Source organism: Diorhabda sublineata, chromosome 8 (genome assembly GCF_026230105.1).
Source record: "Diorhabda sublineata isolate icDioSubl1.1 chromosome 8, icDioSubl1.1, whole genome shotgun sequence".
Taxonomy (NCBI): Eukaryota; Metazoa; Arthropoda; class Insecta; order Coleoptera; family Chrysomelidae; genus Diorhabda; species Diorhabda sublineata.
This window is the reverse complement of record NC_079481.1, coordinates 610,377-629,912: the sequence shown is the minus strand read 5'-3', so window position 1 is coordinate 629,912 and position 19,536 is coordinate 610,377. Positions and strand designations below refer to the sequence as shown.

General features: G+C 31.1%; 2 protein-coding genes across 3 annotated transcripts; one reads left to right on the top strand and one right to left on the bottom strand.

Annotated features, from left to right (window-relative positions):
• Window positions 1-62: 62 nt before the first annotated feature.
• LOC130447714 (dynactin subunit 1-like) lies at window positions 63-12,010 on the top strand. 2 transcript variants are annotated; one of them, XM_056784679.1, is made up of 16 exons: window positions 63-391; window positions 450-571; window positions 694-720; window positions 1,121-1,298; window positions 1,355-1,585; window positions 1,754-2,039; window positions 2,090-2,343; window positions 2,463-2,669; window positions 2,732-3,038; window positions 4,462-4,979; window positions 7,972-8,209; window positions 8,272-8,474; window positions 8,531-8,930; window positions 11,141-11,388; window positions 11,452-11,685; window positions 11,741-12,010. In XM_056784679.1, exons 1-16 carry the CDS (start codon window positions 218-220, stop codon window positions 11,885-11,887), a joined length of 3,774 nt encoding a protein of 1,257 aa, XP_056640657.1. In that variant the 5' UTR covers window positions 63-217; the 3' UTR covers window positions 11,888-12,010. The 2 variants fall into 2 exon arrangements, with proteins under 2 accessions (XP_056640657.1, XP_056640658.1); XM_056784680.1 differs by lacking the exon at window positions 694-720 and having other exon boundaries at window positions 84-391.
• On the bottom strand, window positions 11,895-18,950 carry LOC130447715 (facilitated trehalose transporter Tret1-like). The gene is made up of 3 exons (XM_056784681.1): window positions 18,723-18,950; window positions 14,464-14,799; window positions 11,895-13,726 (listed from the first exon to the last, which is right to left on the bottom strand). Exons 1-3 carry the CDS (start codon window positions 18,817-18,819, stop codon window positions 12,726-12,728), a joined length of 1,434 nt encoding a protein of 477 aa, XP_056640659.1. The 5' UTR covers window positions 18,820-18,950; the 3' UTR covers window positions 11,895-12,725.
• Window positions 18,951-19,536: the final 586 nt, after the last annotated feature.

Genomic DNA, 19,536 nt, shown 5'->3' with positions numbered 1-19,536 from the left:
TCCGGCTTTTTAGCTCTGTGATCCTTTCAAACTCAAGTCAGCTGTGCGTCATTATTACTGTCAGTGATCCTTTCAAACTAAAGTCAGCTGTATATATGTCACTATTACTGTCAGTGTCATCAGTAAAACTTTAAATTGTGATTTTTAAGTAAATATGTTTAAAAATAATTAAATATAATTGCTTGTTATTAATTTATTATCTGAAAAATTAGTCAAAATGTCAGTGCAGTTGAAAATCGGTCAACGTGTTGAGGTGGTAGCAAAAGGGGTTCAAGGAACTGTCGCCTTCATCGGTAAAACGGGCTTCGCCCAAGGAACATGGATTGGTCTAGTATTAGATGAACCGAAAGGAAAAAACAACGGTTCTGTTAAGGGACAAGAATATTTCAAGGTATTCGAATAATTGACTTATTTCAATTGAAGTTACTTATAATTTTTAATACACACAGTGTGAAGAAAATTACGGTATGTTTGTTAAAGAAAATCAGGTCGTTCAGCTTGATGAACAAGGTAAACCAATTGCGAATAAAGACGTACCTCCTTCAAAAATCGCCAGAAGTAGACAAAGTGTGTAAGTAGATTTGAGATATTTCGCATTTAATGCTTTTATAAATATGTTTACAAACATTGTGCACATCTTTGAAATCTATTCACGTTCGGCTTTGTTTTTTTCATGCATTTCTATTTATACAGGCCCAATACAAAACCTAAACCCACTACGTAAGTATTATAAATGAATTTTGAGGGGTATTATTGGGGTTATAGTAGAAATAATACATTTGGTCATAGAATTTATTGGATAATTCCATCTAAAGGAAACATAAACATAAAAACATCGTAAATATCGATTCTTATTATTTTTTTTATATTACCAAATTTTGAATGTACTTATTTCTGCTATAAAAAAATTGTGTGATGCATAAAATATTGTGAAATGTCATTTTCATGCTGTCTAATAAAGGGTACGTAGAAAAACATCCCCTCAAGGATCCACTTTATCAGCTTCCAGGTAATGCACTTTAATTTAATGTTTTTTTTTTGGTATAATAATTTATGTAATAATTTTTTTTTAAATTTACCCTCTTCTACTTTTTATTTTTTTTTTAATTTAAATTGTCAGCTCGAGGATTTCATTGGCCAGCAGCCGACACTCCTTAGCAGGTAGCCGACAATCTTTATCAGGCAGTAGACAATCTTTGTGCGGTAGTAAAACACATTTAGAATCACCTTCGATTGAAAGACAACCTGATATTAACGAATCCCAGAGCCAAACTCCAAAAAGAGCGTCTTTTGTTGAAGTAAGAAAATTCGAATTGGGAATATTTGATTTTATTTTTAATAATGTCGGTTTTAGACGGGATTTGTTGAAACACTTAAACCTCAATTTACACCAGGGCAAGCTATGATAACAACACCAACTCCCGTAACTTCAATGGATGACAAAATCAGCAGCCTGCAGCTACAACAAGAATTAGAAAATAGAAATCAGCAGATTACGGATCTTACTGAAAAAATTGAGACGTTGAAGATAAAAAGGCAAGAGGATAAAGAGAGATTGAAGAATTATGATAAATTGAAGATACAAGTAAGTTGAATTTATTTTGTAAAATTTTAATTTCTTTTATAGAATTGAAATTTCTATATGTTGTCAATACGGGTAGTACCATTTTCAATTGTGTCTGTTGTGGGGGTATTTGACCCAGATGAATGTCATATTATAATTATATAATTTGTTGTCTTTTTAACATTCTAGTTGGAACAATTGATAGAATTCAAGTCGAAGATAATGAGCAGCCAGGCCAGTTTGCAGAGGGATCTACAAAAAGCTAAACAGGAAGCTAAAGAAGCGGTGGAAGCTAAGGAAGCGCACGCCGAAGAAGTAGCAGATCTAGCGGAAGCAGTAGAAATGGCTACTTTGGATAAAGAAATGGCGGAAGAGAAAGCGGAAACGTTACAATTAGAATTGGAAGTATGTAAAGAGAAATTGGAGGAGGTTACTTTGGATTTGGAAATATTGAAAGCTGAAATGCAAGAAAAAGGTAAATTTCGATATATTTATCGCGGGTTTATTGTTAGAGTTTCGTTTTAGGCGCGAATTTTTCAACTACGGAAGATCAAATGTCTGCGTACGAGGTGAAACAGTTGCAACAACAAAACGCTCGTTTGAGGGAAACTTTGGTGAGGTTGAGGGATCTGTCGGCCCACGAGAAACACGAATATCAGAAATTATTGAAAGATATCGATCAGAAAAAATCGGAAATTACCGAATTGGGAAAAACTAAGGAGAAATTGAGTACGCGAGTTGAGGAAATGGAACAGCAAATTAGCGATTTGCAAGAACAGGTTCGTTATAAATTATACAGTTGAAATATTCCATGTAAAAATGTAAAAAATTGCGAATTTTTATCTAGAATTGAAATTTTTGAGGAAAATTTGAAAAGTACCCAATGAATTTGATGTAGGTAGACGCAGCTTTGGGTGCCGAAGAAATGGTGGTGATTCTCAGCGATCAAAAATTAACTCTCGAAGAAAAAGTGGCCCAGTTACAAGAAGAAGTCATCGAATTGGAAGCTTTGCAAGATATGAACGATCAGTTGGTAGAAAGTAACGCCGAATTAGAGGCAGATTTGAGAGAAGAATTGGATATGGCCCAGGCGGCTACAAGAGAAGTAATTAATCACCAAAAACGTTATCGCAACTTATGATTTTCTTTCCTTTTTTTATTTTAAAGGCTTTGAGAGATAGAGACGCTGCTTTGGAAACGATCGCCGATAGAGAACAAACGATAAGTAAATTCAGAAATCTCGTACATCAACTACAAGAACAATCTTTGGATCTTCAACATCGTTTGGAAACGGAGACCAGCAAACCTGTATCGGCTTTACCTGAAATAATCGATTTCAAGAAAATGTTTACAGAAACTAAGGCTCATATCAAAGCAATCGATTTGGAATTGAGACGAATCGATATACATCAGTTGCAGCAACACATTAAATTTTTGAGTGCTTATATGCCGGATTCTTTCATGACCAGAGGAGGTAATTTTCCTTTTTTCGAATTGCATTCTATTTTTTTCTAAAATTATAGACAAAAAAATTGGAGTTTCGGATGTGGAAATTCAGGTTTATATGAATAATTTGAATTTTCTATGTAAAATTTCAATTTTTTTGGGTATAAGTCACAAAAAATTTAGTTTTTTGGTGAAAATTTCATTTGTTTTGATAAAATTTTACTTTTTGTTCAAAGTGTATTATTTTTTCAAAATTATAGACAAAAAAATTGAATTTGAGTTGTGGAAATCTCACTTTATATTAGTAATTTGAGTTTACTGTATAGAATATCAATTTTTAATGCAAATTTGATCCATTTTTCTTTTTTTTTTCTACAAAATATCACTTTTTCTTCGAATTGCAATCTTTTCCAAAAATTATACACATCAACTTTGATTTTTTTTCAACAGGATGCAAATTTTTCTTCGAAATGCACTTTTTCTATATATAAAGTATGAAATTTTATGTGAAACTGCAACTTAAATACAAAATTTGATTGATTTCAACGCCAAAATCTGCAAAATTCAATTCAACAGGTGAAATTTTCATTTTTTTTACAAAATTTTATTTCTTCTCTTCCAAAAATTGTTTTTTTAAGTAAAATAGCAACTTTCCATGCAAAGTTTTATTCTCTTTCCCCTCAAAGTCAAAAGAAATTAACTTTTTTGTGAAAATTTCACTTTTTCTCGAATTGCTTATTTTTCCAAAATGAAAGACATAAAAATTTGAATTTTGTATATCGAGTTTGAAGTTTATATAAAAAATTTTGAATTTTTTTTGGAAAATATGAATTTTTTTATGTAAAACATCGTCTCTCAATACAAAATTTTATTCACTTAACCTCAAAGTTGAAAAAAAAAATCAACTTTTTTGTACAAATTTCATTTTTTTTCAACAGGATGCAAATTTTTCTTCGAAATGCACTTTTTCTATATATAAAGTATGAAATTTTATGTGAAACTGCAACTTAAATAAAAAATTTGATTGATTTCAACGCCAAAATCTGCAAAATTCAACTCAACAGATGAAATTTTCATTTTTTCTTTACAAAATTTTACTTCTTCTCTTCCAAAAATTGTTTTTTTAAGTAAAATAGCAACTTTCCATGCAAAGTTTTATACACTTTCTGCTCAAAGTCAAAAGAAATTAAGTTTTTTGTGAAAATTTCACTTTTTCTTCGAATTGCTTATTTTTCCAAAATGAAAGACACAAAAATTTGAATTTTGATGTAAAACTACAATTTTTAACGCAACATTTTATTTATTTTCATCTCAAAGTCTCCAAAAATCAACTCATTTGGTAAAATTTTGATTTTTTTCGATATAATTCCATTTTTTGGACACCGAAGGCTAAATAACCTTTGAAGTTCCCTTTTTTTAACAATCCCCTAATATTTCGTTATTTTTTTTAGGAGACCACGACGCCGTTCTCGTTATACTACTTATACCGAGGTTGATACAAAAGTTGGAAATAATTTTGGGTCAAGCGAAAGACAAATTCCGTGGTATCGACAAAATCGACAAGAACGCCGTCCTCAAAGGGCATTCCGTCAACCAATATACGTTCAAATGCAAAATCGGTTTCTACATTTACGCCCTACAGATAATCCTCCATCAATATTTCCACGTACTCAACACCTGCAAACCGGATGTGTTGTTAAAAGCCGGCGCCGCATATCCGGAAATGGCGGCGCAGGAAAAGTTGATCGACGATTATATCGAATTGTCGAAAAGGGATCAGCTCGACGAAAATGTATCGACGGAAACTTTGGAAAAGTGCGTTAATTATTTCAATACGTTGTTTCCGGTTTTATTCGGCGCGGATATTAAATTGAATCACATGCAATTGCTTATCGATAACGTCAAATGTTTGACGTCGATCGTCGACGGTTTCGTCGTAGATTCTACGGTTATAAAATGTCTGATGGAAGTGAGTAAATTTGGAATTTATCCTCTCGTTTGGTTTTTATTTAAATCTCTGGTTTTTTTTTGTCAAAAATGTTTCTTCGAACCTGAATTTGAATACTAGTTTGAAAAAATTGGAAATTTTTTGGTGAAATTTGATTTTTCTTTTCAAAATTCGATTGTTTCGTGAAAATTTGGGATTTTTTTTCAATTTTCCATGAAAAATTTTAATATTTTTGAGAGAATTGTGGATTTCACAATTGAAATTTTGAATTTTCTGATGCAAATTTGAATTTTAGTTTTAAGAATTTGAAATTTTTGAATAAAATTTTGAATTTCAATTTGAAAAGTTGGAAATTTTTATCTAGGGTTGAAATTTTCGGGGGAAATTTGATTTTTCTTTTCAAAATTCGATTGTTTCGTGAAAATTTGGGATTTTTTTTCAATTTTCCATGAAAAATTTTAATATTTTTGAGAGAATTGTGGATTTCACAATTGAAATTTTGAATTTTCTGATGCAAATTTGAATTTTAGTTTTAAGAATTTGAAATTTTTGGATAAAATTTTGAATTTCAATTTGAAAAGTTGGAAATTTTTATCTAGGGTTGAAATTTTCGGGGGAAATTTGATTTTTCTTTTCAAAATTCGATTGTTTCGTGAAAATTTGGGATTTTTTTTCAATTTTCCATGAAAAATTTTAATATTTTTGAGAGAATTGTGGATTTCACAATTGAAATTTTGAATTTTCTGATGCAAATTTGAATTTTAGTTTTAAGAATTTGAAATTTTTGAATAAAATTTTGAATTTCAATTTGAAAAGTTGGAAATTTTTATCTAGGGTTGAAATTTTCGGGGGAAATTTGATTTTTCTTTTCAAAATTCGATTGTTTCGTGAAAATTTGGGATTTTTTTTCAAATTTCCTGACAATTTTGAATTTTTTTTTCAATTTTCCATCTAAATTTTGAAACTTGATTTGAAGAGTTGGAAATTTTTATCTAGAGTTGAAATTTTTTAGTGAATTTTGATTTTTCTTTTCAAAATTCGATTGTTTCGCAAAAATTTGGGATTTTTTTCAATTTTCCATGTAAAATTTGAGTGTTTTTGATAGAATTGTGAATTTCCTAATACAAATTTGAATTTTAGTTTTAAGAATTTGAAATTTTTGAATAAAATTTTGAATTTCAATTTGAAAAGTTGGAAATTTTTATCTAGGGTTGAAATTTTCGGGGGAAATTTGATTTTTCTTTTCAAAATTCGTTTGTTTCGTGAAAATTTGGGATTTTTTTTCAAATTTCCTGACAATTTTGAATTTTTTTTTTCAATTTTCCATCTAAATTTTGAATCTTGATTTGAAGAGTTGGAAATTTTTATCTAGAGTTGAAATTTTTCAGTGAATTTTGATTTTTCTTATCAAAATTCGATTGTTTCGCAAAAATTTGGGATTTTTTTCAATTTTCCATGTAAAATTTGAGTGTTTTTGATAGAATTGTGAATTTCCTAATACAAATTTGAATTTTAGTTTTAAGAATTTGAAATTTTTGAATAAAATTTTGAATTTCAATTTGAAAAGTTGGAAATTTTTATCTAGGGTTGAAATTTTCGGGGGAAATTTGATTTTTCTTTTCAAAATTCGATTGTTTCGTGAAAATTTGGGATTTTTTTTCAAATTTCCTGACAATTTTGAATTTTTTTTTCAATTTTCCATCTAAATTTTGAAACTTGATTTGAAGAGTTGGAAATTTTTATCTAGAGTTGAAATTTTTTAGTGAATTTTGATTTTTCTTTTCAAAATTCGATTGTTTCGCAAAAATTTGGGATTTTTCTCAATTTTCCATGTAAAATTTGAGTGTTTTTGATAGAATTGTAAATTTCCTAATACAAATTTGAATTTTAGTTTTAAGAATTTGAAATTTTTGAATAAAATTTTGAATTTCAATTTGAAAAGTTGGAAATTTTTATCTAGGGTTGAAATTTTCGGGGGAAATTTGATTTTTCTTTTCAAAATTCGATTGTTTCGTGAAAATTTGGGATTTTTTTTCAAATTTCCTGACAATTTTGAATTTTTTTTTTCAATTTTCCATCTAAATTTTGAATCTTGATTTGAAGAGTTGGAAATTTTTATCTAGAGTTGAAATTTTTCAGTGAATTTTGATTTTTCTTATCAAAATTCGATTGTTTCGCAAAAATTTGGGATTTTTTTTCAATTTTCCATGTAAAATTTGAGTGTTTTTGATAGAATTGTGAATTTCCTAATACAAATTTGAATTTTAGATTTAAGAATTTGAAATTTTTGAATAAAATTTTGAATTTCAATTTGAAAAGTTGGAAATTTTTATCTAGGGTTGAAATTTTCGGGGGAAATTTGATTTTTCTTTTCAAAATTCGATTGTTTCGTGAAAATTTGGGATTTTTTTTCAATTTTCCTGACAATTTTGAAATTTTTTGTTCAATTTTCCATGGAAAATTTGAATATTTTTGAGAGAATTCTGAATTTCGCAATTGAAATTTTGAATTTTCTAATCCAAATTTGAAAACTAGTTTGAAAAGTTGGAATCTTTTATGTATAATTAAAATTTTATAAGAAAATTTGATTTTTTGCTCATGTATTTTGAATGATTCGTTTGAAATTTCAATTTTTTTGAGAGAAATTGTGAATTTCACAATTGGAATTTTGAATTTTCCGTGTGAAATTTTTTTTAAACCTGAGACTTTTCTCAATCTACTTCCCCCAGTAACTATTAGACTTCTCTGAATTTCCCACTTTCTTTTTTTTATAAATTTCAACATTTCCCCACGAACTTTCTTGTTCAATCTCATTTTTTTTTTTTTTTTCTATTAAATTGAATTTTATTTTCATACAGACATTCTTCTGTACTTCACTTTATACGAAATAAATTTTTCCCATAAACTTTTCCACTAAACCTCATTTTTCTCTGCAAATTATCTTTTTTGTAAACTCACCATCTAATACAGTCTTTCCATTGCAAGTTTAAGACTTTTTTTTGTTATTTTTCAGTCCACGAAAGGCGATATGGAACTTCTAGTTCAACATATCGTAACGGCATCAGATTCTCTCCAACAGCAACTGAAGTTAATCAAAAGAAGATTACCATTGGACACCAACATCTCGAATTTGGGTTTGAACAAAGAAGTACATGAAAATATGTATCAGTGCTACCAGCACGCTTCAAAAATATCCAAAACTTTGAACGACATCGTTAAAAGTACCGTCCAAACTGTATTAACCAGTGGAGGTGAACTAAACTAAATATCCTCTTATCGAATATTGGAATTTTGATTAAAAATTTGTTTCCAGAATCCGAGAAATTAGTCCCACAGGATAAAGTTAAGGATATAGCAATCAACGCCAGCGAGAAATTCTACGAACAGGACGATCTAGGACCGGTCCAAAGTTTAAAGAACTCCCTGAATTTCATCCTTACTCAGATCACTCAATTGGCGCAATATCTACACGATAACGAATACGAAATAACCACGGCGAATAAAAACGAAGAAAAAGTAAGTTAATTAATTAATTGAATTTTTCAAAAGGAAAAAAAATTTTTTTTTTTCAGGTGACTTCGCCTATCAGGATAAGAGCCGAATCCGTAAAGAAGGAATTGGAACAAACGAAAACGTTGACCAGCAAATTGGAGAACAAAGAGTCCGACATAAAGGAATTGAAGAGAATGTTGAAAGAAAAACAAGAATTGTATTCCGAGATGACTATACGCAAAGAATTGGCCGAAAAGAAATTGGGTAACGTGAATAAAGATTACGAAATGACTATAGAGAAGTTGCAGAGGAAATTGGAAGAGGCGCACAATAATTATAAGAAGAAAGAGAAGGAATTCGAAGAGACTTTAGATCACTTACAGACCGATATCGATTCTTTGGAAAATGAGAAAGGGGAAATGAAGGAGAAACTTAAAATTTTATCCAAGAAAGCTGCTTTGGAAGTATCTTTATCTAAAGGTGACTATTTTTTTTTTTTGAAATTGTGAAAGTTTTTTCTGGAAGTATCGAGTTGTATTTTTTTTTCTGTAAAACTCAATTTTTTCTTGTAAATTTTGTTTTTTGTGTGTTTTTTTCAGTATGATCCTTCTGTATATCTTAGTTTTTCTGTAAGACTCGATTTTGCCCTGTAAATTTTGTTTTTTTTTGTGTCTTTTTATCTGTAAAACCCTAGTTTTCGTGTAAGACAATTTTGTTCGTACTTTTTCATATTTTTTTCTGTAAAACTCAATTTTTTCTTGTAAATTTTGTTTTTTGTGTGTTTTTTTCAGTATGATCCTTCTGTATATCTTAGTTTTTCTGTAAGACTCGATTTTGCCCTGTAAATTTTGTTTTTTTTTGTGTCTTTTTATCTGTAAAACCCTAGTTTTCGTGTAAGACAATTTTGTTCGTACTTTTTCATATTTTTTTCTGTAAAACTCAATTTTTTCTTGTAAATTTTGTTTTTTGTGTGTTTTTTTCAGTATGATCCTTCTGTATATCTTAGTTTTTCTGTAAGACTCGATTTTGCCCTGTAAATTTTGTTTTTTTTTTGTGTCTTTTTATCTGTAAAACCCTAGTTTTCGTGTAAGACAATTTTGTTCGTACTTTTTCATATTTTTTTCTGTAAAACTCAATTTTTTCTTGTAAATTTTGTTTTTTGTGTGTTTTTTTTCAGTATGATCCTTCTGTATATCTTAGTTTTTCTGTAAGACTCGATTTTGCCCTGTAAATTTTGTTTTTTTTTTGTGTCTTTTTATCTGTAAAACCCTAGTTTTCGTGTAAGACAATTTTGTTCGTACTTTTTCATATTTTTTTCTGTAAAACTCAATTTTTTCTTGTAAATTTTGTTTTTTGTGTTTTTTTTTTCAGTATGATCCTTCTGTATATCTTAGTTTTTCTGTAAGACTCGATTTTGCCCTGTAAATTTTGTTTTTTTTTGTTTCTTTTTATCTGTAAAACCCTGGTTTTTGTGTAAGACAATTTTGTTCGTACTTTTTCATATTTTTTTCTGTAAAACTCAATTTTTTCTTGTAAATTTTGTTTTTTGTGTTTTTTTTTTCAGTATGATCCTTCTGTATATCTTAGTTTTTCTGTAAGACTCGATTTTTCCCTGTAAATTTTGTTTTTTTTTTGTGTCTTTTTATCTGTAAAACCCTAGTTTTCGTGTAAGACAATTTTGTTCGTACTTTTTCATATTTTTTTCTGTAAAACTCAATTTTTTCTTGTAAATTTTGTTTTTTGTGTTTTTTTTTTCAGTATGATCCTTCTGTATATCTTAGTTTTTCTGTAAGACTCGATTTTTCCCTGTAAATTTTGTTTTTTTTTTGTGTCTTTTTATCTGTAAATCCCTGGTTTTTCTGTAAGACAATTTTGTTTATACTTCTTCATATTTTTTTTCTGTAAAACTTGATTTTTTCCTGTAAATTTTGTCTCGTGTGGCTTTATTTTCTGTAAGGTCTTTTTATAGACTATAGTTTTTCAGTAAAACACATTTTTTTATGTTAGTTTATGTGAGAATTTTGTCTTTTCTATGAAGTCTAACATTTCTTTCTATTTTTTCTGTAAATTTTGTCTTTTGTGGCTTTTTTTTGTAAAAGGCTATTATATATCCTGGTTTTTCTGTAAGACAAATAATTTTTTGTAAATTTTCTCGTCAAAATTTGGTATTTTCTATGAAGTTCCCTTTTTCTACATTTTTTTTCTGTAAAACTCGATTTTTACTTGTAAATTTTGTTTTTTGTGAATTTTGTTTCTGTAAAATCCTTTTATACATCCTGGTCTTTATGTAAGACACATTTTTTTTGTAAATTTTAGCTTCATACCTTCATATTTTGTTGTTTATTTGTGCTTATTTTTTCTTTCAAAACTTTTCCTGTAAGTTTTTTTGTAACACCGACATTTTTAACTTGAAATTTAATTGGCCACCTTATTTTAATATAATTTTGATCCTATTCTAAACAAAAAAATCTTTTGTATGGTGTTTTTCGTAAAGTTTGATTTTTTTTCTGTAAAATCCAGCTTTTTAACATTTTTTTCCTGTCAATTTTTACATCAGACATGATCCTGACTTTTTCTGTAAAGTTTTTGTGTAAGACACAATTTTTTTCTATAAATTTTTACGTCAAACTTGATTTTTTTAGTGATATTTGACTTTTTTCTGTATAAAATTCTCACAAAACTTTTTTCAGGATCTCAGTTGCCTTCTTTGCAGTCGTTAGGCCCAACTTTACCTGCCGTAGTTAAAGATTCTCCGTTGCTGATGCAAGAAATAGACAATTTGAGAAAAATATTCCACCAAGAACGCAATAAGAGAATCCAATTGGAAAATAGAAAACTCAAAGAACAACTAGACAGTATGGCGCCGCTTCCATCCTTCAAAAACGAACCCGACGAAATTCTAGAAACCCTATTCCGAGAAGGATCCGATTTGAATCAGGTTCATAAATTCTCCTATATCTTCAAAACGATTTTTGTTGAAAAAAAAAAATTTAAATTTTAGAAACTTCTCGTTCACATGTCCAAACCCACTTTTCCCGCTATCTACAAATTAAAACCGGGAAACGGTCCCGCGGCTTGGAAACGACATTTCGCCGAAGAACACAACAAATTAATAGTCTTGAATAGAGCCAGAGAGCAATTTCAATCTAAAGTAGCAGCTGAAGCCGTTAAAAGAAAATTTGGGGCTAGGATCGAATCCGATTTAACAATTTTTCCAACAAAAGAAATGACAAAGGTGAGATACATCGAGTTAATTTCGTCAATTTACTTTTAAAAAATATCCTTTTCAGGCTCTAAACGAAACTAAGGCTATAAATATAGGATTCGTGAAAATTTCCAAGGAATTGTTACCATCAAACGAAAAACCGAAAGTGATCGATGTAGAAGTAGACTGCGATAACTTACACACTATATTACAAACGTTATTAGTTAAGTAAAAATCAATTTTATATTTAAATTTATTTAACAATATTATTAATAACATGAAAACGCTTGAATAAATTTACTTAACCCACTTGAAATTCTTTTTTTTCTAATAAGTAGTTTGTAGATAATCAACTATGGGCAACCAAAATAATAATATATCGAACAGAAATATGAAAAACCTGGGTTTCAATCAAAATAAAACTTATTATACGAAAGAGGAAGAAGAAGAACTAACCGGGAAGTAAAGAATCCAAGAGGTTTCATACAAACCGCCGGAAATGGGAAAGAAGAAGAAGTAGAACATCAAATGCAGCTCTAGAAGATTCTAGACAGTAGAATTGGAGTACAAAAGTATCTCAGTTAGACATAACCACATTCTTCTCAATATTAGAGACCAGGTTTTATTAGTCAATTCTTCTTCTGTATTTCTTCAGGTCCGTCCACTTTCTTTTACGCTCTCCAGTCAACTCATTCACTTTCTTCCGGTTTCCCTTTTACCATCTGTCCTAACCTCAACTATAAGTAAAGTACTCCGGGCCTCTGAAAGCATCTATAGAGACATACTAAATAAATTAAGATCGGACTGGTTTGCTTAAAATCCGATTCTTCCAAATTGTTATCGATGAATATACCTCGGAAAGGTTCAAAGTTCCCCGGGGATGCATCAAACGATCTCCCACCCCGCGAATTATTATGAAAATCACGTGATCGGAAAAACTCGGTCTTTTAAAGTCCGACAACGTTGTGCGAACGTGATTCGGTTTGTCGTATTAAAAGATCGTTCGATTTCTGAAATGTTTTATTAAAAACGGTACAATAAATATTAAAAATAAATCAGTCTGAAAAAAGTTATCGATTCATTTCGTCTTGAATCTGCGCTAGAGTCTTACCCCTAGTTTCTGGTACAACGAAATGAACGAACAACGTCGCTATACCCATGACGCACCCCAAAATATAAAAAGTGACGTGACTACCGAAAGCGGCGTTCGATATCGGAAAGGAAAACGTAACGAGAAAGGCGCACATCCAATTACACAAAATGGCGAATCCGCTGGCGATTCCTTTGATTTCCGGAGCGAAAAGTTCGCTCAACAACATCCACGGTACCGGTCCGTAACCCATACAAAACGACACCATAAACAATACCAAACTACTTAACGGTATGAACGCCAAAAATGACGCGTCGCTTAAAATAATTTTCAAATGGAAGAACATCCCTAGTCCCGTCAAACAAATCATCATACCGATCGAGGATAACATCAAAAAAAATTTCCTGTTCGCTTTTTCCGTCACCACAATCGGTACAAACGAACACAAAAATTGCGTGAGATCGATGATGACGGCGGATAAGAAGGGCGAAACGTCCGTTCCCGCCGCTCGGAATATACTCAACGTATAAAATACTATGGCGTTGATTCCGCATAATTGTTGAAACGCCAATACCCCCACCGCCGAAACTATCGCTCTCATATGGGCTCTATTGGTAACAACTTCAATAATTCCCGCGTTTTTCGCGTGCTCCATCAACTCCTGTTCCATACCGTTTATTTCGTCGGAAATATCGTAAAAAGGACCGCGCAGCTCTTGCAGATTCTTCTCGGCTCGATTCCTCTTGTTTTTGCCAAGTAGATAAACGGGAGATTCGGGCATAAAAGCGAACGTTGCACCGAGCAAAACTGGAACTATCGCCAGGATAACGCTCAGGTACGTCCAATTGACGAAATTACCCGCTAGGCAAGTGAAAAGGATACCGCCGGATAGAAATAGCTGAAGGAACGAACCGAACAGACCTCTGTAGGAAGCGTGAGTTATTTCTCCTATGTACATCGGCGCCACTACGCATATTCCTCCTGAAAATAAAATTACTATTAGCTCCACAACTAAAGATCCGATAAAAAAAATGTTAATTGGGCGCGATGTGACATAAACCAACTGTATGATGACCCGGTGAGGTTTGGCGTCACAAAGAAACCGTAGTTATAATGACAATGAGGAACGCCTCCGGTGGAATGACGGCACCGGGTCGTCTAGACACAGTTTTTACGACAACATGGCTCAATTTCCCACTGGAAAGTACCGCAAGAAGCATCCGAACGAATCCCGGCGGAACTATTTGCAATAGCACCTCGCCTATTCGGATTATATATTCAAATATCTTGGTATCTTGATAACTGAAGATAATGACGTGGCAATAAGAGTTGCTGCGGAAGGCAGATGCTCAAATGGTTCTCACCAAACCCGAAGGTCACAATAATCCGTCCGGTAACGACGACAAGTGAACGGATTTTGAACTGCTTGGAACGTAAGATCCTACGAAATATTTTCGGCCTTGTTTGCATAAACGGTGCGTGGAGGAACCGGAGGATTGGTAAGCGAGTCATATTTGATGGCGTTTATTCGGAGGGCCGTGTATGGAATTCCTGGAGGACGGCGACTGAGAGTAAGACTAGCTGGAGGACGTTGAATCGGACCTGATCCAGCTAGGAGCTCGCTCGGCGTTGGAGGCACCATGCTCGGTACAGAAAGATATTTTTACTTCTTCGCACGGATACTTTCGTTTTACTAAAAAAAAAAAAAGTCAACTTACCCAAACCAATACCGGCGAAAAATCTAGCTGCGACCACAATAGTGAAATTGTTGGCGAAACCGATCAAACACCAATTGACAAAAAACGCTGCAGCTAAAGCGATCACTGTAATTTTTCTTCCCACTTTATCCGCAAAGTATCCGGTGGGTATGGCGGATACGAGAGCTCCGATAGTAAGCGTAGACGCTATAACGGCCGCCTCCTTGGAATTAACCGTAAAATTTGGCGGGGAAGACGATGAAATAGGTTCGGTAGCATTCGGTAGTATCTCGATGTGACTTAGCGCCGGTGACGTCCACGAAAGGACCGTCCCAGCGCAAAAAGTACCAAGGGAAACTGAAAAAAATTAACGACTCTTTTTAATAGATTGTTTTCAAGGAAACAAGTTCTTGACGTTGATCATCTTTGACACTTGTATGACCCAAACTACTTTTCAAAACTCACCGATTGGCTCCAAAATTTAGATGATTGTACCTAAAAGGATTTCCTAACCTAACATAACCCAACCACGGCTTTTTGGCTACTGATATTTTGGCACAAAGGAAGGAAATTTTTTTATTTAAAAAGCATAGAAAGATTATAATGGTGCCAAATGTAGGGCAGAAAATATCAGTAGCTAAAAAGACATTGTTAGGTTAAGTTAGGTTAGGTTAGGAAGAACTTTTTTAGGTTTGATAATTTCGAGGAAATGGAAAAGTTTTATCATAAAAATTTCGAAAAGTTTTCCCTTAAACCACCCACATAAATCATATAATTGAGAGATTTAATTCCAAGTAAATAACACACTTCTACATCTCGTGATAATAAAAAAAGAAAAACACATTTTTTTGTTTATATTAGATATAATTTAATATAATATTAACAAAAACTCATTTCTAGGTCGAACAAATATAAAATTTAAACAAACAAATGTAGCGCGTTGCTTTTGTTTGCTATTTTATATTGTTATGTACTCGGTGAGATGATTCTTGCGCAAATATTTTTTCCATTTAATATATAATATTACATAAAAACGTTTTCCAAATCATTCCATTTTTACCAAACGTCACTAACTCTATATTTTGAGATGTCTGTCACTAAATTTGAAAGAACTAGGGATTATTCGTTTATATCGAACACTATACACTACACTAACTTAATAAATTCACTTATCACTTGAATAATTTATTCAAATTATCCGATTACTTTCTATTTCTGATCACTACGACTATTTATTATAAACTGAACTAAACTAAGTTCTTAAAAACTCTAGAAAAATAAAGAGACAATGTAAATAAACCGCTTGCTATAAAAACGTACAAAAAAACATCAAACGAGTTTCGGGTTTCGCCGAATTTTAGAATTCCAATACATTTAGACAGGACCGGCTCTAAGGCTGAGACACAATCTTAAATTTGGAAGTAAAAATGTTTTTTTTTAATCACTTTATATCAAACTTGGGTTTACAATTTGTTGAGGCGTTAAACAGTGAATATTTTTGTGAAATATTCCCGTTTCTATGGTATTTTGAATCGCTGTCATTCCTGAACGATCAAGACGTACCTCGGGTAGGTGTTTCTAACCTCATTACGCACAAACCGAATGACAATAAATGACATTTCGGTTTGACATAAGTGACGGCTTAGACTACACTGCGGCGCAGTATCGTGCGAGACCCGCTTAGCCACTAGAATTGATAATAAACTGCCATTTTAAAGGGGGGAAAAATTCAAAACTTGAGACCGTTTGCAGCGATTAAAAACAATAAACTCGACTTTGCACGCCACGCCACGCCTCGCTTATGTTAAAAATTCATTTGCGCTACCATTTAAGCCACGCTTTAAGTATCTCGAGACACGTTTATTTTGAATTATCAATAATGGAGGTTTTGATGTTTCCTAACCTCATTTTATTGCACGCGATATTGTTTTTGCTATATAAAAATTGATTTTTAAAGATAACTTTGAAGATGATCTCAAAATTGATCTAAATATTCAAATTTTAGTTCAGTTTTCGACAATTGGAAGAAGAAGAAGAATGTTTAAACCTGAAACGTCACTTTAAATCGCAAAATTAAAACCAAAAATGCCATTTTTGCTAGAATTTACTTTGGAAACGACAATTTTTGACAAAATTAACCTGAAAAAGCATCTTTTGACAAAATTAAAACCAAAAATCTCATTTTTTGCTAGTATTTACTTTGGAAACGACAATTTTTGACAAAATTAACCTGAAAAAGCATCTTTTGACAAAATTAAAACCAAAAATCTCATTTTTTGCTAGTATTTACTTTGGAAACGACAATTTTTGACGAAATCAAACTGAAAAAGTCTCTTTTTGACAAAATTAAAACCAAAAATCTCATTTTTTGCTAGTATTTACTTTGGAAACGACAATTTTTGACGAAATCAAACTGAAAAAGCCTCTCTTGACAAAATTAAAACCAAAAATGCCATTTTTTGCTAGAATTTACTTTATAAACGCCAATTTTTGACAAAATTAACCTGAAAAAGCCTCTCTTGACAAAATTAAAACCAAAAATGCCATTTTTTGCTAATATTTACTTTGGAAACGACAATTTTTGACAAAATTAACCTGAAAAAGCATCTTTTGACAAAATTAAAACCAAAAATCTCATTTTTTGCTAGTATTTACTTTGGAAACGACAATTTTTGACGAAATCAAACTGAAAAAGTCTCTTTTTGACAAAATTAAAACCAAAAATCTCATTTTTTGCTAGTATTTACTTTGGAAACGACAATTTTTGACGAAATCAAACTGAAAAAGCCTCTCTTGACAAAATTAAAACCAAAAATGCCATTTTTTGCTAGAATTTACTTTATAAACGCCAATATTTGACATAATTAACCAGAAAAAGCCTCTCTTGACAAAATTAAAACCAAAAATGCCATTTTTTGCTAATATTTACTTTGGAAACGACAATTTTTGACAAAATTAACCTGAAAAAGCATCTTTTGACAAAATTAAAACCAAAAATCTCATTTTTTGCTAGTATTTACTTTATAAACGCCAATTTTTGACAAAATTAATCTGAAAAAGCCTCATTTTTACTACTATTCATTTTGGAAACGCCAATTTTGAACTGAAAATGCCTCTTTTTGACAAAATTACACACAAAAATGTCATTTTTCTTACTAAAACGCCAATTTTTGACGAAATCAAACTGAAAAAAGTTCTTTTTGACAAAATTAAATTCAAAAATGTCATTTTTTCCTAGTATTTACTTTGGAAACGCCAATTTTTGACGAAATCAAACTGAAAAAGTCTCTTTTTGACAAAATTAAAACCAAAAATGCCATTTTTGCTAGAATTTACTTTATAAACGCCAAATTTTGACAAAATTAACCTGAAAAAGCCTCTTTTTGAAAAAATTAAAACCAAAAATCTCATTTTTTGCTAATATTTACTTTGGAAACGACAATTTTTGACAAAATTAACCTGAAAAAGCCTCATTTTTACTACTATTCATTTTGGAAACGCCAATTTTGAACTGAAAATGCCTCTTTTTGACAAAATTACACACAAAAATGTCATTTTTCTTACTAAAACGCCAATTTTTGACGAAATCAAACTGAAAAAAGTTCTTTTTGACAAAATTAAATTCAAAAATGTCATTTTTTCCTAGTATTTACTTTGGAAACGACAATTTTTGACGAAATCAAACTGAAAAAGTCTCTTTTTGACAAAATTAAAACCAAAAATGTCATTTTATGACACACGATATTGTTTTTGCTATATAAAAATTGATTTTTAAAGATAACTTTGAAGATGATCTCAAAATTGATCTAAATATTCAAATTCTAGTTCAGTTTTCGACAATTGGAAGAAGAAGAAGAAAGTTTAAACCGGGTTTTATCGCCGTTTTATAGATGGCGTTTACAGTCAAACTACGGTTTAAACGTTACCGACGATCGGGGGGTAGTTTAAACTTCAGTTTAACATGAAACGTTGGATCCTAACCAAACTTTTTCAAATCGTTAACATTATTACGGTGAAATTGAGAATTTTCTCTTTATATTTGATGAATTCGACGATGACGATGATGAGGAAATTATCGATATTATCGACACAACGAAAAAACGAAAAGTTATTCGTCCTGTTCGTCTAACCCGTTTTTCTGTAATAATGTCAGAAGGGGGGGGACTCGATCGAAGGCTTTCTCGTAGTCTATGAAACAGACATGTTTCGACATTATTATCTAATAAACTGGATTAAATACGAAGGGAAAGATCGTGATTGTCATTATGAAATATGCTTACCCGAAGTCACGGCTACCACTTGCTTGAATTGTCGTACAGGTGTATCTAACATGGGTGTATTGGTGTCTGGATAATTTCCGGATAATCTTCGAGACATGCTTGAACAATCTGCTTATCGGGATATTTATTATTTCTACATCGCTGTTCGAAATCTTGCCACCTTTTATATGATTATTGTTTACCAACTAAGAAAACTAATAATTTCGAACTGTTATCTTATGTTTAAACATCTATACAATGACGTTGATTTACTTGAAAAATAAAATAATTACTTTAATTATTTTTGAGAAATCGAAATAGAACCACGTCTACCCATCGTCATATTTCAAGTAAATTAAGTAATAAAATCGATCCAATTTTCTAGCGTATAATATACAGGATGGATACACAATAAAAACAAGATTTTTTATAATAAAAACATCTGTCATTTATTTGACTTACATCTGTCATTTGATTGACATTTGACTAAAATCTGTCATTTATTTGACTGACATTTGACTTACATGTGTCATTTGATTGACATTTGACTAAAATCTGTCATTTATTTGACTTACATCTGTCATTTGATTGACATTTGACTAAAATCTGTCATTTATTTGACTGACATTTGACTTACATGTGTCATTTGATTGACATTTGACTAAAATCTGTCATTTATTTGACTGACATTTGACTTACATGTGTCATTTGATTGACATTTGACTAAAATCTGTCATTTATTTGACTTACATCTGTCATTTGATTGACATTTGACTAAAATCTGTCATTTATTTGACTTACATCTGTCATTTGATTGACATTTGACTAACATTTG